Source organism: Xiphophorus maculatus, chromosome 23 (assembly GCF_002775205.1).
Source record: "Xiphophorus maculatus strain JP 163 A chromosome 23, X_maculatus-5.0-male, whole genome shotgun sequence".
NCBI classification, from domain to species: domain Eukaryota; kingdom Metazoa; phylum Chordata; class Actinopteri; order Cyprinodontiformes; family Poeciliidae; genus Xiphophorus; species Xiphophorus maculatus.
This window is the reverse complement of record NC_036465.1, coordinates 31,633,368-31,656,456: the sequence shown is the minus strand read 5'-3', so window position 1 is coordinate 31,656,456 and position 23,089 is coordinate 31,633,368. Positions and strand designations below refer to the sequence as shown.

The 23,089-nt window shown below is 39.7% G+C and overlaps 1 protein-coding gene across 5 annotated transcripts in view; it reads left to right on the top strand.

Annotated features, from left to right (window-relative positions):
• The first annotated feature begins 243 nt into the window (after positions 1–243).
• LOC102236215 (protocadherin-10-like) overlaps positions 244–23,089 on the top strand; it is an 88,290-nt gene continuing 65,444 nt past the window's right edge. For 2 of the 5 annotated variants that reach the window (XR_002752257.1, XR_002752256.1), the window contains exons 1-4: positions 246–3,675; positions 4,817–4,875; positions 5,022–5,128; positions 16,515–16,672. Coding sequence is in view for 3 of the 5 variants with exons in the window: in XM_023328175.1 (XP_023183943.1) it covers positions 1,117–3,675; positions 4,817–4,875; positions 5,022–5,128; positions 16,515–16,672 (2,883 nt within the window). In the remaining 2 variants the exon portion in view is untranslated. Of the gene's footprint in view, positions 3,676–4,816; positions 4,876–5,021; positions 5,129–16,514; positions 16,673–23,089 lie in introns of those variants that run through there. The other 3 variants (XM_023328176.1, XM_023328175.1, XM_023328177.1) reach the window with 3 other exon arrangements.

The following is a 23,089-nucleotide window of genomic DNA, read 5'->3' as shown; positions in this document are numbered from 1 at the left end:
CTGATTGGTGTTTTCCTTCTTTTTAACGATGGTGTCAGTTTTTAGTACTACACATATAAAGTATCAGTCTACGTGTTAAAATAACCAGAATCACAATAAACATAATTTGTCAGGTGGGTTTTTAAATCACTGCCTGGTTAAAGTGTTCGCCGCAAGGGGTCGCATGCGTTCCGCGAATAAGAGCGTCTGCTTGCCTCTCTGTGCTGCTGCTGTGTGGCTGGTTGAGAAATAATAACGTCAAGACTGCTGGGTGTAATTATAGAGCACAGCCTTGAGAGCAGCACATGAATGGCGAATGATTCACTGCATGCATATCACAACATTTGCATGCATTAACCCGGATCGCCCAGCATATCCTTGGGCTCACAAAGGCCCTGCCACCGTGTCAACAAGTGCTGAACTCACTCTGATCACACTCTGCTCCATTAGTAGTGTCAGGAGGAGGGCCTCAATTTGTCAACTTATCACTTGATTTCTGTAAATGTTAACTTCAGCTTCAAGATGTCTATTTTTTATGCGTCTTAAGGGAAACATTCCGAGGTAAAGAGAGACAGAGAAGCAGTGAGTGAGAGGCTGGCCAAACGGACTCTGACAGGCAGGCCCAGAGACCAATCAGGAGAGAGCCTTCAGTGTAAATTCCAGCCGCGGGGACGCGGGGGGAGGCGCGATGCGGAGGAAAAAGCAAATAGTTGAGTGAACAGCATCAGTACAGAGTGAAGAAGACTACACAGAGGCAGCGAGGCATCATCAGCAGAGACCGAGTAAAAACAGTGTGATTAGTTTTTCTGTCTGGGTCCATGGATGTGAAGAGGGCACACTCCTGTCTGCTCCGTGGATTACAGGCTGAGTGAAGATGCGCACAGCTTTGCTGGAAGCTTCAGGACGCCTATGAACAACCAGACAGTGGAGCTCCGAAATAACTGAGTTTATACAGCATTAGAACTTCTCCAAAAGACCCAAATGTCTCTTTTTTAAAGGGACTGCATATTCCAGACGCCTTCCTTGTTTTTGGACTTTGACGCGCTGTGGAGAGTTTCACTTGCTGGCTGAAGTGGCCGGAGAATGTTGAGATTTTTTGTCTTCATCAGAAGACAGTGAGATTAATGCTTTTTGCTGATGTATTTATTTCTTTTTTACCCAAGTGCACTTGTTTTTCCGGTCATGATTGTGGTTTTGATAGCGCTGTGTTTTACGGATGGAGCGCTCTCTCAGATCCGCTACTCTGTCCCGGAGGAGGCAGAGCATGGCACGCTGGTGGGGAACATCGCTGAAGACCTGGGGCTGGACCTTACCAAACTGGCCTCCCGGCGATTCCAGGTAGTGCCTAGTTCCAGAACGCCATATCTGGAAGTGAACCTCGAGAACGGCGTCCTGTTCGTTAATGAGAAAATCGATAGGGAGCAAATCTGCAAGCAGAGTGCCAGCTGCCAGCTCAACATGGAGGTGTTCTTGGAGAACCCACTGGAGCTGTTCAGAGTCGAAATTGAAGTGGTGGACATTAACGACAACCCACCGAGCTTCCCGGAGACAGACATCACGGTGGAAATCTCAGAGAGCGCAACCCCTGGCACCCGGTTCCCTTTGGAGAGTGCGTTCGACCCGGACGTGGGCTCCAACGCGTTGCGCACATATGATATCACAACCAACAATTACTTTTACCTGGACGTGCAGACCCAAACCGACGGAAATAAATTTGCAGAACTTGTCCTGGAGAAGCCTCTGGACAGGGAGCAGCAGGCAGCGCACAGGTACGTGCTCACTGCGGTGGACGGCGGACAGCCTCCTCGGACCGGCACCGCGCTGCTGGTAGTCAAAGTGTTGGACTCTAACGATAATGTGCCCGTGTTTGAGCAGCCCGTCTACACGGTGAGTCTCTCGGAGAACGTACCGGTGGGCACGCTGGTCATCCAGCTGAACGCCACCGACCTAGATGAGGGACTGAACGGGGAAATAGTTTACTCCTTCAGCAACCACATCTCCAGTCGCGTTAAGGAGCTGTTCGGCATAGACCCGCGGACCGGGCGCATCGAAGTCCGTGGGGAGGTGGATTTCGAAGAGAGCAGCCTCTATCAGATCTTTGTCCAGGCTAAGGACCTCGGGCCAAACGCCGTACCCGCGCATTGTAAAGTGTTGGTCAAAGTGGCGGACGTGAACGACAACGCACCGGAAATCACCTTCAGCACTGTCACGGAGTCCGTGAGTGAAAAAGCCGCTCCCGGTACCGTCATTGCCCTGTTAAGTGTGACGGACCGTGACGCAGAGGAGAACGGACAGATCCACGTGGAAATCCTGGGTGATGTACCGTTCAAATTAAAGTCCTCTTTCAGGAATTACTTCACCATAGTGACTGATGGGCTCCTGAACCGGGAGCAGGCAGACTCCTACTCCGTGACCGTGGTGGCGCGGGATAAAGGAACTCCTTCGCTGGCTTCTAGTAAGTCCATCCGCGTCCAGGTGTCAGATGAAAACGACAATGCGCCCACTTTCACTCAATCCGTTTATGATGTGTATGTGACAGAGAACAACGTACCAGGAGCGTACATTCACGCTGTAACGGCCCTGGACCCTGATATAGGGCAAAACGCTCTCATTACTTACTCCATCTTAGAGTGTGACATTCAGGGCATGTCAGTTAAAACCTATGTGTCTATCAACGAGGAGACAGGATACCTTTACGCACTCAGGTCTTTTGATTATGAGCAGCTAAAAGATTTCACCTTTATGGTCAAGGCCAAGGATTCTGGTGCCCCTGAGCTTTCCTCTAATGCAACTGTCAAAGTCATAATTGTTGATCAGAATGATAATGCGCCCCTGGTACTTGCGCCCCTGGGGAAAAATGGGACTGCGAAGGAGCCCCTTCCTCGCTCCGCTGAGCCAGGCTACCTGGTGACTCGTGTTGTGGCCATGGATGCAGATGATGGTGAGAATGCCCGCCTGTCCTACAGCATTCAGAGGGGTAACGACAACGGGATGTTTAGGATGGACTGGAGGACTGGTGAACTCAGGACCGCAAGGCGGGTGTCAGCTAAGCGAGACCCCCACCAGCAGTATGACCTGGTGATTGAGGTGAGAGACCATGGCCAGCCTCCATTGTCCTCCAGTGCCAGCATACTGGTGATGCTGGTAGACAGCATGGCTGAAGGCCGGGGTGTGGGAGACAAAGTGGGCACCAGCAAGGCCAAAGATGGTGCTTTGGACCTCACCCTCATCCTAATCATTGCCCTCGGTTCTGTGTCCTTCATCTTCCTCCTTGTGATGATTGTGCTGGCCGTGCGCTGCCAGAAGGACAAAAAGCTCAACATTTATACCTGCCTAACTAGTGACTGCTGTCTTGGATGCAGCTCCTGCTGCTCACGGCAGGGTAGATCCCGCAAGAAAAAGCTCAGCAAGGCGGACATCATGCTTGTGCAAAGCACTGTCAATGTCAGCGGGCCTGGAACGGCTCAAGTCCCTGTGGAGGAGTCTGGGAGCTTCGGTTCCCACCATCAAAACCAGAACTATTGCTATCAGGTATGTCTGACTCCAGAGTCTGCCAAAACTGACCTCATGTTCCTAAAGCCGTGTAGTCCATCTAGGAGCACAGACACCGATCACAACCCGTGTGGTGCCATAGGGTCAGGGTACACAGACCAGCAGCCTGACATCATATCAAACGGCAGCATTTTATCAAACGAGGTAAGAGTCCCTCTCATTCCTATGACTGAATTTCCCCTTCCATTAAGAGAGCATTAACATGCTGAAAACCCGTTGCAGAAACTGGACTTCTTGTTTTCGGATGTGATTCTTTATATTAATCACATGCAGGAGCCAGTAAGTTGCTGGAGTTACAGTTTGTTGATAAGGCGTAATACAGCAGTACATCATAGGATGGTGTCTTCTGGCAGATTTTAGGGCAGGACAGAAAAACAGTGTTTGTCTGTTGCAGGGGAGGTCTGCACCGAACATTTAATGTGTGCTTGTTTTTTACTCCTCATCTTTAAAACTATATTGTCCGTGCATGGGGGTCTCTTACATCCATAAAACATACAGCTCTGCAGAAAACTCTGAGGCCACTGCAAGCCGTCCCTAATCAGTACCTCTACACAGCTGATCCCAGTAATGATGTGAAAGACTGAAAATCAGGGTTATTCCACCAAGCATTATTTTATGAACACTTCCAAAGTTAGAACGTTAGTGCTATGTGATATAAAAATGAATTTGAATGTGTTTGTGTTATTTCAGGTCTGAAAGTGCAGCATTTTTATTATTGTTAATTTGTCCTTTGTAGACAAAAAAGTTCATAATGTTTATTTGGAGTTTGGGAGAAATGTCTGTAAAATAAAACAAGTTCATTTTATTCAAACACAGAGCTATAAGTAAAATAAAATCAAAGAAACAACATAATTTTGCTATTGCCTCCTATGTTTTCAGCTGTATTTGCTCAGAGGCTGCTGTTAACTGCATATAGAGCTGCGTGTGTGTGACACACATAACACACATGCTACTCTGCTACTTTGATGTAGAGTAGCATTTGCATTCTGCTAATATATCGGAATGTTGTTGAGTGGCAGCCTTGTTCTACGCTGAAGCATAGAGTCCGAACCGTGCACACACTCCACATCATATGTAAGAGAAAAGCTCTAGTTTTTACTGCCCTGATCAGTGTGACACAGTGTGTGTTGTATTGTTGCTGAAACGCATCCTTTTTTGCCTTTTTAAAACTTTTCTATATTTTTGGAGAGCTGGTGATTTCTATTTTTGATTGCTGCATTTTTCTTTAACTGTGTTACATGTAATGCTTGAGCAACAGACTGAACGCCATTCCTTCTTGTTTCAGACCAAACACCAGCGAACCGAACTCAGCTACCTGGTGGAGAGGCCGAGGCGTGTCAACAGGTAAATACAGAAAGGGCTTCCCGCTGCAGCCTGGTGCTGCTCAGGCCTTTTTCCACACCTGTTTCATCTACTAAATGCCTCATCATCATGAGACTGTACCAGAAAAGTCAGTGTTTAGATTTTGATTTGATGTTCTTTGATTTTAGCTCAGCATTCCAGGAGGCAGATCTGGTCAGCTCTAAAGACAGTGGCCATGGAGATAGCGAGCAAGGAGACAGTGACCACGATGCCACAAATCGAGGACATTCCTCTGGTAAGATCAGTGTGCCTCACCTTTTTCTTCAGCCATTTTATTTGAATGTTTTGTGCTGGAAGTTAAAGGAGCAAATGAGTTGCTCTCAGGTTTGAGTAAGACAGAGTAGGGTTTGCTGATTTGCATGTGGTTGCTATGCAGTGTGTCTCCAGAAGCAGACTGCTGCCTGCCTCTCCAGCCTGAAACTGAGCGAGGCTTGTCAAATTAAAACTTGTTTTAATTACATCTGCAATTATGTCAGAGTCAAAATCATCTGACATGATTTACTGTTTCTGTCAGTCAGTGTTTAAGAATCAAGTTATGTTAATTCTTTTCTAAAGTCTTATAAAAGTTTCTTAGAAGAGCTTGGCTTTCATCTATATGAATAGCACTTGTACTTATGTTTTTTGTCACATGATGATAAAATGTGAGTGGGTACTCTGTTGTTTGTAAATATATAGTAGCTTGCTCCTGGTGAGCGCGCTCAGTTCGTCTTGTGACTACTTGACAAGATGTGACGAGCTTTTTAATGAGGCTGTGCTCACACCAAAGAACTGGGAAGCCGACCAAATAGGTTGTGCCTGTGGTGAACAAAACAGGCAATTCATTTGTTCATAAGATGAATTAATGAATTCCTTCACGCTGTTACTGTCCAAAAACAGTCCTTTGCCACTTTCCTTTTTTCGGCTCCCTTCCTTGACTGCTTGGCTTTTTTTCTTTTTTCCGAAATGAGCCTACCAGAGCTCATATAATACAGGCCCACTGAGTTTCATATGCCACTGTCGTGTGTTTATTCAGAGCTGAGCTCTCGATAGTTGGACCTTCTGTGGACGGAGCTCCACAGCAGGGATCCTAGCAGTAGGCCTCAGTAAACAGAACTAAACTGTTATGCTAAGCTGGACAAATTTCCTCAAATAATATTATAGAATACAAGAGAAGGAATAGAACAGAAATCTCTCACTCATTACACTGAAGAAATTTAGGTGTACCTACAGCAAGGTGAAAGGCAAATAAAATTTTAATTTGAAGTGATGAAAGAAAACTGAAGTGTGTAATTACGGTTTAATGTAGTCAGCCCAATTAGTTTGTTCATTTACCAACTAGTTTTTATTTTGTTTGTTTACCTTGGTCATTATATTTATTGAATATTCTCATGGAACATTAGATCTTGTGGAAATATGTAGAACAGAAAAAGTTAAAGGTCAAAAACTTCTTAAAAGCACGCACACACACATGAATGCGTGCACACACATGCTCACCCCTACAGACCGCACACGCACGCACCCCCGCACACCTCCACACACACACAAAGAAAGAAGGAAAGAAAGAAAGTGAAAGTGCAATAAATCTTCTAAATTGAAGAAGATTAGACTATAGGGTTGTAAAATCCAAGAGGAAAAATAAACATGACATAACTGAACATTGAAATTCATATAATTTTTGTATTTTTGATCATTATCAGTCTTTTGATCAGACAGCTGCTCTTTGTCTCAGACAAGTGTATTAATGATAAATGTAGTGTATAAACTTTTACCTATCTATTGTTAGAGCAGGCTATGTCAGACTTCATGGCCCTTTAGCTTGAGTGTAATGTCAGTAAATGTGTATTTCTTCAACCATTAGTTTCTGCAGCAGATATAATTACAAAGCACCAGGACCTTTTTATTTATTAGAGAAACGGAGAGTTCACTGGCAGACCTTATTGTTCATTCTCTTCCACTTTCAGTAACAAGCATTTCATGTTGTACGCTGATGTCTTGGACTGTCAGGGAAGCAAAAAGGGCCCAGTGTTTTGCGTCAGAACTGGCAGCTAGTGGAATCATTTTAAACAGGTTATTTCCTGTGGATTATGTCATATACATACATTGTACAAAATACTGTGCAAATATTATAACATAAAAAGTCTGTACAGTTGTCATAAATAGCATACTCCAATCCAATAGCTGTGCATAAAAAACAAACTATTTAAAATTTTAATAAAAACGTGCAGAAAAACAGATGTTAAAAACCAGCCGCCTGACATTCTGACAACATTAGACTGAAATGATTAAATACTTCTGAATTTGAATTTACATGTTTGTCTTGTTATTTGCAACTTGATGCTATAAAAAACTGATCTGAACTAAATAGGTTTCCATAGAATACATATTATTGTTGTCCATTATATGCCACGCTAACTGAATCTCTTTATCTTTTGGACATATGGATTCCTTTAGATTTTTACTCACTAAATAAAGAACTGAATCATTCTTGAGAAAAAAATGAAACTCAAAGTCATACATTCTGGCAAATAGAACCTCCTCTTTGATTTGTTTGAAGTGGAGGTGGGGCTTGTTACCTTTATGAACATTTCATTTCTTCTGCAGTCTTTTTATTTTTTGTTGATGTGGCTTCTTTTATGCCTTTGGTCCTCTGACTGCGTGTTTTATGCGGTTAATATTTTTTGCTGCCTCAGGCAGTCTGTTGTGTTGCTCCCTAACCAATCATTACTTAGTTTTGTCTCACTGAAGAGGCAGTTAAGGAGTCCTAATGAGTCCAGAAGACACCTGTAACACACACAGAAACATCATGAACTTTGGTTTTGATGCCCCATAGCACTTTGGGTCACAGTGCTGCTGCTCAGATCAGAGCAGGTATTTTCTCAGGCTGCACCTTGCACAGTCACAGCACATTAAAATCATGGTAACAATGAGGTGATATTCTACAACTCGTGCTATTACTGACCGCAAAGACTGGATATGGCTAGAGTCCAGCCACATAATTTCCGTAAAAAAGTTCATAGTAATCTACTTTTGATCATACAGGTTCATCTTTTTCTGTACATTCCACATAATAATTTGGAACTTTGTCACTGGCAAGAATAGAGAAGTAGAGGAACATGTAACATAATGCATACAAAACAGAAAATATCCAGTGGAGATATTTATTGACCAGAAACAGGCATTTGATGCTATAGATTATAAAATGCTAATATATAAAATGGAAAGTGAGAGAGGTAACATATATCTGGTAAAAGTTATCTTGATAGTGGAAAACAATATGTACAAACACGTCAACCTAAATATTAATGTTTTATATTATTCTTGTGGTGTTCCAAGACGCAGTGCTGGTCCCAGTTTATTTATTTTGTATATTAACGATAGATGTAGCATGACAAATATATTGAAATTTGTTGTATTTGCAGATGATAGAACTATTTTTTGTTCTGTAGAGGATATAAAACAGTTTTTGAAGGTTGTTATAAAGGAAATTGATAGACTTAAATTTTAGTTTGATAGTACTAAATTATTTTTAAATCTTGCCATCTTAGTAACCAATCTTATCTTTAAGAAGAAATGCTGCAAACCACTCTTAAAAGTATGTGTATATCAGTTTGCAAAATAATTTTGCAAGCTTAGATGATGAAATAAAGCAAAGTCTAAACATTGCACAATTCCTGATTCCTGAAATGTTATTTCTAAGCTATGTGTATATGTGTAGTAAACCCCTATCTACAGGTGATGGAGTATATATCTATCTATCTATATATAGATATAGATCTATATATACAGTATATATATACAGTAAAAAAAAAAAATATATATATATATATATATTTGGACACACCTTCTAATTCAATGGGTTTTCTTTATTTTCATGACTATTTATAAGGCAAGAAATCCCACTTATTAACCTGACAGGGCACACCTATGAAGTGAAAACCATTTCAGGTGACTACCTCTTGAAGCTCATCAAGAAAATGCAGAGTGTGTGCAAAGCAGTAATCACAGCAAAAAGTTGCTACTTTGAAGAAACTAGAATATAAGGGGTATTTTCAGTTGTTTTACACATTTTTGTTTAGTGCATATTTCCACAAGTGTTATTCATAGTTTTGGTGCCTTCAGTGTGAATCTACAATGTCAATAGTCATGAAAATAAAGGAAACTCATTGAATTAAAAGGTGTGTCCAAACTTTTGGTCTGTACTGTATATATATATATAATTTTAACCACTCTTGTTAAGCCCAGTGGTTGGGGCTCCGAAGTGGTCCAATAATTTTTTTGTACTAAAAGATGTTAAGTTGAGAGGAAATGTAAAATATTGCTGGGTAATTATGTTACTGGAAGACATTGCCAACAATAGTTAAACACACAACCATGGCTTTAAAAATAACAAACAAAAAAATACTATTAAAATAAATATGCAATTTTTCTACTGCTGTTAAATCCAAAGTAAGTAATCGGCCAGTTGATCTTAAGACAGGATGTAATGTTGATCACATTCAGAGCCAAACCAAGGCATAAATGAACTTAGCAGCTGCTTAAGGCCCACAGGCCCTTAGGGGCCCAATAACTTCTAACATTTTAACCAACTGCAGATATAGAATTTTAGCATTTGTTTTTTGAGAATGTCAGTACTATAAAACATAATAGTTTCAGCATAGATAAATTAAAAGATTTAAAATTGCTTAACATTTAAATTAAAGACTTTAAGGAGCTGGTGAATGCCCTGTGGTGGACTGGTAGCCTGTCCAGCGTGACCCCGCCTCTCACCTGTTGACCACTGGAGGTAAGAACCAGCAACCCTGCTGACCCCACTAGGGATAAGAGTTTAAGATAATAGATGGGTAGAAGGATGGATGGAGCTGGCATGTTTACTAGGTAAAAGTGCAAATAACAATCTTCATAATTAGATTGCTTTGTAACCATAGCTAAAATCTGATACTATGAGTTGTTTTTAATCTATGTGTTTGAGCTTGTTTTGTTTACATATATATCTCAGCAAATTACAATGATAACTGATTGCTTTTAAACTCAGCCAATTAAATCAGAGCCCCTCTCCCAGATTTCACCAAGTCTATAGTGAAACACTATAGTGGTGCTAATGTTCTTAGCAGGAATAGGGCCCCTAAGTCAAATTCTGCTCAAGGTTCATACAAGCTTGTCTAGCCCAGCATGATGAGCTAGACCCGCTGCACTGTGCATCTCTCTGCTGGAAACAGAGGGACAAACGTGGAGATTTAATTTATGTCACACTAATAGGGACCAAGCTGTTCCATTTTGTATCTACTGAGTTTATAATCAGGGCCACAGAGACTGTTTTTTTTTGGATAGTCTAGGCATTAGGGAATGAATTTCTCTGGTGGCTGCGCGCAGCAACTCGGCCTGACTGGAGCCATAGTTGATGTGGTGCAGTTTGATGCATTGTGGCACAGCAAAAAACAAAAACAGAAAACAGCGTGCTGACTGTGAGAACTACAGCTCCGCCATGGGCTGAATCCCTGTTCCACTAATGCACTGTTCCACCGAGGAACACACACATACATTTTATCAGCTCAGTGGCTGGGCCAGCATTTGTGAAATGTAAACACACACACCACACATAATTCTTTGTTCACAAAGATGTGAACAAAGTATGCACAATCTGCACCTCTGAAACACGACTTTTGCTTTTATATTTATAAGAGCAAGCAGCTTAGTGGCTTTTAAACTTGGCTCCTTTCTTACTGAAGCATTTTCCAGAGAAACATGATTCCTTACATGTGGTTGATATAAATGCAGCTAAAGCCTCTCTAAAAGAACATATGCCAAATCATCTTGTTTGAGTGAAAGATGGAGCTTGCGCTCCATGACAAGGTGAACTGGAGAAATGCAGCGGCAGCGCGCTAGGCGGCCAACACTCAGAGGCTTCAGGGATGTGATTGGTGCGCTCCCGGCTGTGTGCTCTGTTCAATTCATCAACTATAAACCCGTCTTTAAATAGTGATTCTGCTCTGTCGGAGAAATGCTCAGTGCAGGAGTGCAAACTGACGCATGCAGTTTGGGGTCACTGGTATATACAAAAAATATTTTAAACAATTTAATAAAAAAAATAAATAAAAACAAGCAAGGCTTAGTCCGGTGAGGGGGCAAGTCAAGCCTGGGGCCTGCCAGGCTTATAATACACTCGGAGAAACGCTGTAGTTGAGATCTACAATCTGTTTTCTGAGAGGGACCTGGTAAGATTGCAGATCCAAATATCAACATTTACATGTACATCTCTGGAAAAAATTAAGAGACCACTTAAAATGATCATTTTCTCTGATTTTACTTTTTATAGATATATGTTTGAGTAAAATGAACATTGTTCTTTTTTTCTATGAACTATTGACAACATGTCTCCGAAGTACGAAGCAAAAATTTTGTATTTAATTTGCATTAAATGAGAAATGGTTAAAATAATGAAAAAGAAGCAGTGCATTCAGACCTCAAAGAAAACAAGTTCATATTAATTTCAACAACACTAATGTTTTTCACTCAGGAAGAATTCAGGAATCAATATTTGGTGGAATAACCATGAGGACATATATATACAGTATATATATATATATATATATATATACAGTATATACTGTGTTGTTGTGCAACACCCCCCCCCCCCCCCTCCTTTCTGTCTCTACTCTCTCACTCTCGTACTTCCTCTTCTGAGAGGGGAGATGTGCTACCAGCTCTCCTTCTAACGGGTTAATTGAGTTTCCTAAATCTGCTGGGATTTACCCTGTCCAGAACTGAAGTAAACTCTATTTAAGCTGGTTTCGAGAAACGATTCGCCTGGTTTTCTGACGGCCTACATCCAGGTGTCCCACCCTTCTTCCCCCTGTGAATTAGCCAGACTGAGCAGCCTACAGCCAACTAGTTTCACAGAGCACACCTGTTAACGGTCGCTCGTTCTCTATTTTACAACTTGCATTTGTTATTGAACCAGGTAGGTTTTAGTGACTCGGGCGAGTCCCAAGGATGACGTTTTACATTTGGGCTACCAGCAACCTAAAAACATTTTCCACTTCTTCCTCTTCAGAATCAAACATCATAGCTATTTTACAACCATCAAAGAACTTTAAGGTGACTCATTAACTGAATGTCCACAACATCTTTTAGATTTTCTTTATGCTAAATATTTTATTAGTAAGGCAATTTTGCAAGGGTCAGTACAGCTTAATTCAGTAGCAGAAATAATCAAATAAGTAAAATCAATCATCTAGTCTATCTTTCCCTACTGCTGATACTGAGAACTAAAAAAGGGAACCTTTGAGAGAGACGGACGGAGTTTGATGTTTCGAACCCCAGACCTGGCCTGATGATGAAGAAGGTGTTGCAGCAGGAGGAAGATGTTGATCGGCGAAGGCCGGGATCTCTGTAGGTCTGATGAGCTTCTTCTCCGCATGGATGGTGAGGTCACACAGGATTTGGTGCTGGCAGGAAAAAAGGCACCAGTTCTTCTTTGTCTTTGCCTTTGTCTTTGTCTTCATCTTTGTCTTTGGGGTCTGAACCCAGCCGATGAGAGAAGTGCGATTCGAAGCCACAGGTTGCGGGGCTGACGGGTTGGTCTCCATGAGCAGGACAGTCTTCAGCTCTGTGGCCCCGGCTCTTCTTCAGCTGCAGAGTTCTTTGTCCATCTTGATCTTGGCTCAAAGCTGCCCGGAGGATCCAACCAAAGGTTCCTCTTTTGCACCCACCTTTTATAGGGTTTATCCACCCATTTGGTGCGTTTGCATTGGCTGACTGCTCAGACAGATGATCTCATATCCATCACTGTCTTACAGACATTATGTCCTAATGTCTGTGCTAATGTCTCGGGGTTGCTCAACCTCCTGTGTCTGTTGCCTGCACGACATTTTCTCTGAAACATTTCACCTTTCACCTACCATCTACCTCCAACATATCAGTGATGTTTAATTGCAGTTACACCTTTTTACACCATTTCAAGTTCAATGTCAAAATCACATTTATATCACATTTATTTTCTTTAGCTTCTCTGATTTAGCATTCATTTATGATTTTATAACCATAACTTATTAATTATACTTATTATAATCCTAATGTGAGTTATTACATATGTTTTTCTGAAAAGAAACCAAGAATAATCCATGATTCTAATTATTTGATACCAAAGTTACAGTTACTTGTTTTTCTTGTAAGTGTTCCCACAAATATAAGTGTAAGTATTATTACAAGTAAACCAATATTAATATAAGTATTTTACTTTGAATCTTATCAAATTACTCAAATGTTTAGATTTCATTCTTTAAAACTTTCATGATTTAAAATAAGGAATAGTCTCAGCTATTTTTATAAATCTGCAGGCTGGAAACTTACTTCCTCTTTTTCCAGGAAACCTGCTTTTCCTGTTTAATGACTCTCTCTGACTGACTATGATTTCTTATGATTAGATAGAAAAAAGTAGAATTAAAGCAAAGTTTGCATGAGACAAAAACAACACACACAACCAGATTTATTTTATTGACACTTAAGTCTACTGTTGGGCCTTGATGTCACTTGAGTGATTCATTTTAAAGATAACTTTATTTATTATTACTATTAAATTAAAATCTCCAGCATGGGGAAGTGGGATGAGCTCGGATTTTCTTGACAACTGTATGTGTGTGTGTGTTGGGGTGTGTGTGGGCGTGTGCGTTTGTGTGTGTGCGTGTGCAGAGGCATATTATTTAATTCCCATGATTCAATATGATCCACGGTGTATGTAGAATACTAATTGACAGTATACACACACCTGTTTTGTGATTTGAGGTGAATTCAAGACATAAACCTAAATGGAGTTAATGCATTTAGTTACAAGTTATTTAGTCATTAATATTCCGTGTTCTTTATTGATTGATGTCAGACTAATTTCATTGTACTTGTCTATAAAAATCCCTTATAAATGAAGCACTCATCTGCTGACACTGCTGGTTTTTAAAAATGACACCTGGGCTGAGTTCATTCCTCACATAAATCTCACCTCATTTACTGCTCTTCCCACCTTAAGATGCCCCCCAGGGACCTGCTTCCCCTCCTGCCACATGTTTTAAAGAACATTTTATTAATATAGCCAGTGTGACATACTTGGAGTAGATTGAGTTGCGGTCCTTATCCACTTTTCAATCCCTCCTCTAGACTCTCTGCTTCTTTCTCTCCCTGCTGCATGATGAATTCCTTATTATGCCTGTGGTTCATATTGTCACTGCAGTAACAGCTCAGTGATCAGTAATTTATTTTTCAGACCTCTGCATAGCAATTACCAAATGAAGGTTATTATCAGAACTCTGTGTTTGCCCTGTGTGAGTTCCTTGCAGAATACTAAGCTGAGATGAGGTGTTCTGACACTGGAAAGGAACCCGTTTCCCCTGTACCTCTCAAAACCCTCTCCTTTAAGGGTAGTTTAGTGTGGGTGTTTGGGCAGCAGATTATAGCTGCATAGCTGCATTGCTTTGTTGCTCCTTACTGGCTGACAGAGAGAAGTTGAGGGAACATCTAATCTTGCTAAAACTAGCAAGACTTGGTCTGGCTTTGTGGCTTGATTTCTTTCTCAGTGTGTCTCAGCTCTTGCTCAGTCCATATACCACTGACTCTCCTGATTCCTTTCTGAAATGGAAATCGATCTTAATGTAACATTTCTCTGTGCATCTTTTTTTGCTTACATTTTTTAATGCAGCCCGTCTGTTGGCTGCCATGTATGCAATGTATCTGCCATGTATGGAAGTGTGTTTGATGGTGACATGGTACTGTATTTATGCCATGTGGGTTAATATTTAATATGAAACCCTCTCGTTAGGAGACAGGAAACTTTTCCAAGCTGTTAGCGACAGCAAGCCAAATTAATCCGCTTTGTAACAAAGCAAATTCCCCCATTGCTGACCCCTACAGACACACACACACTCGCACACACACACCATACATACACACACATTGGTTACTAAGATGGCAACAGTCTTACAGTCTTAGACTAATCACAGTCTGTATTCAAAGGGATTAGAGGCAGATAGCCCTAGCTGGACAGTGCAGATTTTAGCCCTTAGACACACATACACAACAAGAGGATTAAGGTTTTAAAAAACATGCATTTGCTGAATAGAGCCCTTACAACCATAAAAAAACACAAAACAAAACAAAAAAAAAACATATGGAGCTGAGAAAAAATAATGGGTTGAAAGCTTACATTGGGGCGGAGTAGCTGCACTGTACTCTAATGTTTCTGCTAACTGCGTTCTTCTTTTCTTCCTGACAAAAGGTAATTTTCACCAAGAATTCAGGGAGTAAAAAGCCTCACATATAATTACTTGACATGAAAGAGCCAAAATCAGGTTTCCAGTTCTCCCTATACCCAGCTTTTCACACAGCACAAAAGGCTTGAAGAATGGGTGAGAAGGCCCAGTGGCCGGGCAGGTTGGTAATCCAACACTGCTTGGTTTCTCGTTGAATTTAAAGGTTGAAGAGAGGGAGGTTTTCTTCAATAATGCCTGGAGCATCAGCTAACCTGAGGATAACCTGAGGTGATAGTTGAGTTCTCCTCGCTATACAAAGTCCCAGCAAAACCTAGATAATACCAGAAGTGATAGCGCTATAATCTGCAATCTGCAATCATGTCCGCTCTTATAGTTGCCTCACTTTGTTTTTAAAGAATCCAATCTTGGTTAGAATTACGTTACAATCGTTTGAGCTATTTTAAATGACCAGGGACCTCATGTGTCTACTAATGGTGCCTTTAAACAATTTATTAATATTATTTTTATTTTAATTATCTTCTTCTTATTATTAGTAGTAGCAAAGTTGGAAACAAAATTCAAGCAGGGGCCATTGGCTTGGTTATCTGGACATAAGATGATTTAAGTAACTAAAGCAAAATTTAGCTCCAAGATATAAAGCAAACTTCATTTGGATAAACATGAAGGTGATGTAACTTCAATCTGTGCAGCACCACAAGATAGGATAGATGAATGGATGAATGGATCGGTAGGTTGTTTCATTAGAACATTAGTTTGGGAAACAGTAATATGAAAATTCAGTCCTCAGGTAAATTTAAATTCTGACAGCCAGTTTATCTGAAATTAGGCCCATAGGCTCCTGTTAATTCCAAACTCAATGTCAGGTAATGTAAAGCTTTTTTTTCGTTGCTGACAATCCTTTTGGATTAAAAAAACCCTGTTCTGTATCTCACTAACACATTGCTTTAATTTAATGTTTATAAAGGTTAAGGTTTTAAAGTTTTTTTTCTTCCAACACAAAGAATTTGCACTGCTGTGCTGAACTAAATGGATGCTCCTTATGTGGCTGTTATGCATAAAACTACTGCATTGGTCTGTTAAATGAAATGTCTAGAAAGACTCAAATGACAATCTAAAAAGATGAACATAGAATTTTATATGTGGGATATTTTAGCACAATCAATGGCTTGTTCTCCGTGTCTGCATATCAGCTGAGTTTTTTTTAATCATTGTGTGGGACGTTTTGACCGTAACTTTTCTGAGATACAAACCTCTGACATGAGGAATCAAGCACAGCAAAAGAGATCAATTATGGTTACACATAGTATGCCTGTGTTTCATCTCTCTATTATATCCTAGTCTTAACTTTACACTCTTTTGTCCTCCTCTCCGTGCTTCAATCTGCAGGTGCTGATCTGTTTTCTAACTGCACAGAAGAGTGTAAGGCCCTGGGGCACTCTGATCGCTGCTGGATGCCCAGCTTTGTGCCCTCTGATGGGCGCCAGGGTCTAGACTACCGCAGCAACCTCCATGTTCCCGGCATGGACTCAGTCCCAGATACAGAGGTATTTGAAAGCCAGGAGCAAATGACAGATAGGTCATTCTCCACATTTGGTAAAGCGACGCCTGTCCATCACCAACACCTTCTCCATCCCCTAAATCACCACCACTTTCTCCAAAACCATCAACTCAGCCCCCACCAAGGCTCACTAGAGCGGGAAATGTTGGAAGTATTTCTGCCTAGCTCCAGACCTCCTTATTATGCAGCTTATTTAAGTAAGTATTCTGTTTTAAAAAAGAGCCATTCTCTGATCTTACAATCAAAGGGAAAAGCTCAAATTGAGTTTTAGACTGATGACAGAAATTCATTTCAGATCTGCACCCTGTCCTCTGAGTGTTCAGCTAACTCTTGCTTTTTTCTCAAGCATTTGCTCTACGTTTGACTGTGATGACCAACTACTTATGTTCTTTGTAATACAATCATGCAAATGATTGCTGTTGAGTGTGTAGATGCACGCTCACTGTTGAAAATGTCTGTTTTTTTGTGATATAAAAATAATTTCCAACATTTCCCCTCTTTAATGTGACTGGTCTCACTTGCAGTTCAAATAATAAACAATTAAATCTTTTAGAAGAGAAAATTAAGAAAAGGATCTGCAGCAATTTGCTTGAAAAATTGTGCAGTTTCATAATCCAATGCAGTATTTCAACACTACTTGATACCACTTTAGCATTCAGTCTTCTTGGGTTCATATGAGCCAGAAATTATAGAAAATCTCACAGAACAGCAGTAAAGGTCAGCTATACAGGTAGGATTTTCTTGACAGTTAATAATTTGCATTCTTTGCCAAATACTTGGTTTGCAAAGAGGTCAGAAAGGATCACAGAAAATCCCCAGAATTACATTTAGTTCAACCTGTAATTATTCATACCCTCAGTAAATGTATTTAACCACAAAGTTTATTTCTGCTTGGAAATGAGGCGATTCATGAGAGATATCATTTTAGAAAATTTATTATTTCCTTTACATTAAAACATGTACAATATTATTTATAGCCCTTCTTAACAATGAATGGAAAAATATTTTTCGGCATTAGTTCAGTTCAACTGCATACATACAGTATAATTTGTATGCAGTTTTTGTGTTTTCTCTCAGGACCCCCTGTTGTTAGGTTGTTTTCTAGTTTTGATACCAGTTTAATTATTATTTTGGTTAAATCTGCCTTATTCCTCTCTCTTTTATTTCAGTTCCTTCTTAGTGATTCTAGTTAGGTTTTTTCATGTGTCAAGTCCATTTTCAGTTATTCTAGTTTGAATACTCTGTGTTCCTCAGTCTTTATTAGATCAGTCTGGATTCTGTCTGTTTCTGTTCAGTTCTTTTTACTATTTATTTTTATGTCTATTTCCTTTTCTCTAGTATATCATGTTTCTTTAGTCTAGTTATTCTTTAGTTCTTTAGTTAATACATTTTTTCTTTAAAATTAATTTTTAATTTTTGTGAGGTGACCTCATGTACCCTGAAAGCACCTTTTAAATAAAATATATGTTATATGTTATAAATACTTATTCTGATAAAAGCAAAGAACCTTTCCATGGTTATTGCTTCACGTGGCGACAGCCTTTCGGGTATTTATATTAATTTACATCTGTAGTATGGGTGGCGACAGGGCGGACCAGTAGCTGCGCTCTACTTCCCGCAAATTGGGATTTATAAAGGAAAGGTAGGTATGTGCGTGCGCACGGCTTTATACATCAGAAGTTTTTTGTACACGGCACTTTTCTAAATTTGTCCATACGCCAAGTGTTAGTGTGAAAACTGCGCACTCCTTTATACATGAGGCCCAGGCCCTTTGTTCAGCTCACAGCCTCCCTTGTATTTAAGCTTCTCTTTCTCACTCAGTATTTGCCAGATCCTTTTGTTTACTCCAATCACTTCCTCATGCTGCCCCGTTTTCTCCTCGTGTCCCCCTTCCTGGTTTTCCTTCCATGGATTTTTGGTTTTTGTGTTTTTTCGTCGCTCCCTTTGATTTTTGTAAGTTTGTTTTTCCATATTCCTTATTAAATCTTCACTAGCCACCTCCGTCACTTGTATTTGGGTCCTAAAACAGCCATCTACACATCGGGACATTTTCCCCACTATTTTGCTAGTGTGAAAAACACTATCGGTGTTCTAGTGTGAAAAACAACACAGCACATCACCAAAAGAATCCCATTCTAACAGGGAAACAGTTGGTGACAGCAGCATCTTAATCTGGGCTTAATTTTCTTCAGATTGAAAAAGCTTCTTATAGATAACATTAGGCGAACAGAACTATCAAAGTTCTAAGAGCCTCAAACCTTCAGGTGAAGATGAAGATTGGTTTTATTTTTCAGGATCTCAATGAGTTGAAACATACATTTAAATTAACAAAAAAATAAGTGTAAAAAGAAAATAAAAATATAAATGAGACTTTGTTCAGAAAGAATAGCTAAGATGTAGGATGCAGATCAATTCCTATTGAAGAAGCCTGAATGCTGAAATAGAATCAAAAGGTGGTTAGAAAAGCATGAGTTTAAGGGTAATCAAACTTATGGAACTTGTTATTGTATTTGTATTTTTACAATGTGTCTATCTAAACCTACTCAAGTGTTTTCCCGTCAGAAGTCTCCCTAGTAATAGCCTCCTGCAGTCTGGCAAATGTCCAGGTCTGGATGGCCTCCCCTCATAATTTTTCACATAATTCTCAAACTTACTCTGTGTTCAGCTTGGTTCCACCCTTACAGATTGCTCTAAACAGAGATTCCCCTCTCAGTCATTTTACAAAGCCTGTATCACTCTTATTGCAAAAAGGGGAAAGATCCAATGGAATGCACCTCATACAGATTTCTTTCTTTTCTGAACACAGGAATATCAAAATTTTAGCCAAAATTCTTAGTGTTTTGGTATTTTTGCCATCACTCATGTTAAGTCCTGACTGGGTGACTATTGAATTACACAGTGACAACAATATATCCTTTCCGGCTGTGCTCTGCTCCCTACTTTCATTCTCTTCATCTAACTCCATTTTAAATCCTGTAGTGAAACATTCACTGAACATATGGGGCCAGTTTAGCGAATACTTTAAATTCCATGATTTTTCCTTAGTTAAGTCCGATTGCACTTAACTGTGTCTTTAAACCATCTGTTCAAGATGGGATGTTCCTCAGTTTGGACAGGAGGGGCTTACTCATTTGAAGGACTTTTTCAAAGAGAAAAAATTATCATCATTTAAACAACTTAGCAATAAATTCGGTTTACCACTTTTTAAATTTATTTTTATTTTTTTTCAGATATTTGCAAACCAAAACCTTTATTCAATCCCATCTTTCAGACTCATTTTCTTTGATACACTGTTGGAAAACATCTGAACCATCATATTATAAAGGACTGATTTAGTGGCTTTACAATAAAGTGTTAAATATGACAGAGATCTCCTCACCTAAAGGGAAAACTTCATGGGAAGACTACAACATGACTATACTAGATGAGACATGGACCTCTACACTTAATCTTATTAATACAACATCTCTGTGTGTGCAGCATTGTCTCATTCAGTTCAAAGTGCTACATAGAGCCCATTTCTCCAAAGCAAGCTGTCTCCTATCTATCTAGAAATCACCTCATACTGTGAAAATGCAAAACTGCTGAAGCCACATGGGTTCATATATACTGGTCCTGTCCCAGTCTTGACCGGTTCTGGACAGATTTTGTTCATACTCTGTCCAGGTTCGTCAGAGTGGCAGTAACACCTGGAACTCTCTTGGCCCTCTTTGGCTTCAGTGGTGAGGATTTGCCTTTACCAGCCTCTAAGACACAGGCGTTGTTTTGCTCTTCGTTAGCAAGGCCCGCAATTCTGACCAGATGGAAGGGTGCTGCTCCTCCTGGCTATATGACCTTATGTCATGTTTGAAATGAGATGTTCTCTTCAGCATAACTGGAAAATTGGTCTTTCTTGACACATTTGAAGATATTCAGTAATATTTCATATGAATTAATTTTTACTAAAACATGCTCTGTTCTTGTCAGGGGTAGGGATGCAGTGTGTAAAGGGCAGTGACCTGGGTAGAAGTGAATGGGATTATTTTGTAGGGAATTTTTTTCTGTATTATTTTACTATTTTTGCTCGGGTTGTTTAAATAGACCATATGTCTGATTCCTTTGTAACCATAGGCTCTCACCTTTATGTATAAAAGAAAAAACTTCAATAAAAAGACAGTGATTAATAAAAAATGTCTATCTGACATATGTGTTTACTTTTCAGTGGGATTGTAAAGTTGAACATAAATTAAAGATTAAAATGCTATATCAAGATACATTTTTAAGTAATATATATTTTATGAAATATCTGCAGCATACACAAACTGTGCTCATAAGCAAATTTGATACTGAGGAGGATGTTAACAATTAAAAAGCTTTGTCTGATTATGAAAAATAGCTTCTGCAGTTTAAAAGCTCTTGTAATTTCAAGAAAATATAAATTTTTAATCAGGGAAGAAAAAAGCAGCAGGCAGTGAGCTGAACATCTTATTCAGAGGATGTAATTGTATCGGAGCTGAGGATTAAAAAAACAACTTTATATAATTAAATAATCGAGAACAAAATGTAGAGAGAGAGAAAGAGCGAGTAAGAGAATGCTAAGAAGTGAGATTGTCTAAACGCAATTCAATGGCCGTGAAGAGATACATTCTCAATCACTGCAATTTGGTGATAATACTTAATAATAATTTTGTCAAGCAGCATCTGAAGAGGGCTTCTTCACTCATCAGCCAAACAACTTGATGGAATTATCATCCAGTCAGAACCCTGCTGCTTCCTGAGCACCATCATCTAACAGCAAAGCATGCTGCTAGGAACAGCGGGCAAACATTTCTCTTTATCTTATTCTTCTATTCTCCCTTTGTGCTGGATTAAAACATTGCGTTAATTAAAAACAGACTGCTCTGAACTTTTTTCCTGTTTCAGTTTTTATTACAGATTACAGATGAAGGGCTTGAAGGGTTTTTTGGACTCTAAAATGCTTTCATAACATTCATTTTGTAGCTTTTGTAGCTTACTTAACACTAATATAAATATTAGTGTTATAATTTACCAGTGAAAACATCTAAATAAAACAACATTCAACAGATGAAAAACTAGCCTCTTTGGCTAACTGGCATATTATGTGATGCACATTGTGTCTTTTGAACTAAATAACAACCATTTCTAAAGACTTTAGAGACGTTAACTGGCAGCTTGAGCTTTCCTGAGAGTTCCTGGTTTTATTTAACAGATGCAGGACATTGATTGACCACTTTTACACTAACAAAACTTCACAGCCACACAAAATGTTACAGAAATGATAAAAGAAAGTACACCCTATGACTCATTAGTGTGTAGAACTGCTTTCAGCAGTTTCAGCAGCAGCGATCATTTTCTGACTTGGTTAGCCGTTTCATTGTTAGGGAGAAATTCTGGCCCACTCTTGTTTCTACAACAAGCCTTATAGGTTGGATGACTTGGCTAAGCTTTAGTTGCCGTACTCCACGTGTACCTTGTTATTTGGAGAAGTTCCTCCCACACTGTGATTGGTTTGGCATGGGATGCTTGTGCTAACATGCTGCACTTAGTGCTTGCCAACTTTGTGAGCCATCCGTCCCCTGTTGTTGTCGAAAGAAGGGACGGCTCTGAACAAGTTCCTTTTTGACAGTCCCCAACATTTACCCTGGTGACTGTGGACTGTACAGTTTGAAACATGTCAGTTATCAGGTAACAGACCTGAGTCTGTTAGGACTTGGGCTGTAGCGATTCCTTGAATGATTCAAGTACCTGAGTGTTAAAATTCCTTGAGACAAATTATCTGCCTGGAAACTTTGTTAAATTATGTTTTATTATTTAGCGCACTGTGTTCTGGCTGGGTAATTGATTATGTTGTGCGACGCTCTCATTTCTGCCTCTGAGTTATTGCTAAGTGCTAGCAGCAAGAGTTCCAAGTTTTAAGTTAATTGAATAATTATAATGTCCCAGTTTTTACCATTTTTCGGGAGATCAATATGCATCCTTGGAGTACGACATGTTGATATCCAATACTGCTATTATTTACCAATATTCTACTTTATCAATTTTTTTATTCAATTACTCGATTAATTATAAGAATAATTGATAAAATACTCGATTTCTAAAATAATCGTTCACAACAGCCGTAGTTAAGACAGATAGGTTCTTGTCTCTCTAAAGGAGCTTTTCCTCTATCCTGCCTCTAACCAGTGCGGTCTCTCTCCGCCTCAGCCAGATTTGCTTTTCGTTAGCAAAGCTGAAGTCGCTCAGCCCGGCTGTACTCAGACTTTAGTACCTACTTCAGGGGAAGTACTAGCAGGACCGATCAGGATACATCACTGAAACCAATTTATTGACAGCTGACCGCATTCATTGATTGGCTTGTGATTTACATCACAACTCCAAAACATACGTTCAGAATTTAACTTTA